The sequence below is a fragment of the Mycetomoellerius zeteki genome, unplaced genomic scaffold, assembly GCF_001594055.1.
Source record: "Mycetomoellerius zeteki isolate Tzet28-1 unplaced genomic scaffold, Tzet1.0 scaffold245, whole genome shotgun sequence".
Taxonomy (NCBI): Eukaryota; Metazoa; Arthropoda; class Insecta; order Hymenoptera; family Formicidae; genus Mycetomoellerius; species Mycetomoellerius zeteki.
The window spans coordinates 26816-27067 of NW_017257222.1; the positions used below are offsets into that span (position 1 = coordinate 26816).

A 252-nucleotide genomic window follows, 5' to 3' on the forward strand; every position below is an offset into this window, starting at 1 on the left:
GTCGCGGACTCACCGGACACCAGCAGGTCGCCCTGATTGGAGAATTCGATCGCGTTGACGCATCCGTAATGGGACAGCAGGTCCTTCCTATAGAGGTTCTCGGCGTTCGCGAATCTGGCGTTGGTCAAGCTCCGGCAATAGTCGATCTTGTCGTCGATCTGTCGCGCGAGGACGTAGGACAGCGCGCTGCACTCGGACGGATGGGCGATCTCCCCGGTCCCGTCGCCACCCTCGCACGGCTGTCGCGGCAGG

General features: G+C 63.1%; 2 protein-coding genes across 2 annotated transcripts in view; one reads left to right on the forward strand and one right to left on the reverse strand.

Moving 5' to 3' along the window:
* LOC108723580 (DDB1- and CUL4-associated factor 5) overlaps positions 1–245 on the reverse strand; it is a gene marked incomplete at its 5' end in the record, with an annotated part of 6466 nt that extends 6221 nt beyond the window's left edge. Inside the window, one exon of the mRNA XM_018449431.1 lies at positions 14–245. Coding sequence (XP_018304933.1) covers positions 14–245 — 232 coding nt within the window. The remainder of the gene's footprint in view (positions 1–13) is intronic.
* The window catches only part of LOC108723585 (cancer-related nucleoside-triphosphatase homolog), a 7618-nt gene that overhangs the window by 412 nt on the left and 6954 nt on the right, over positions 1–252 (forward strand). The window lies entirely within an intron of this gene.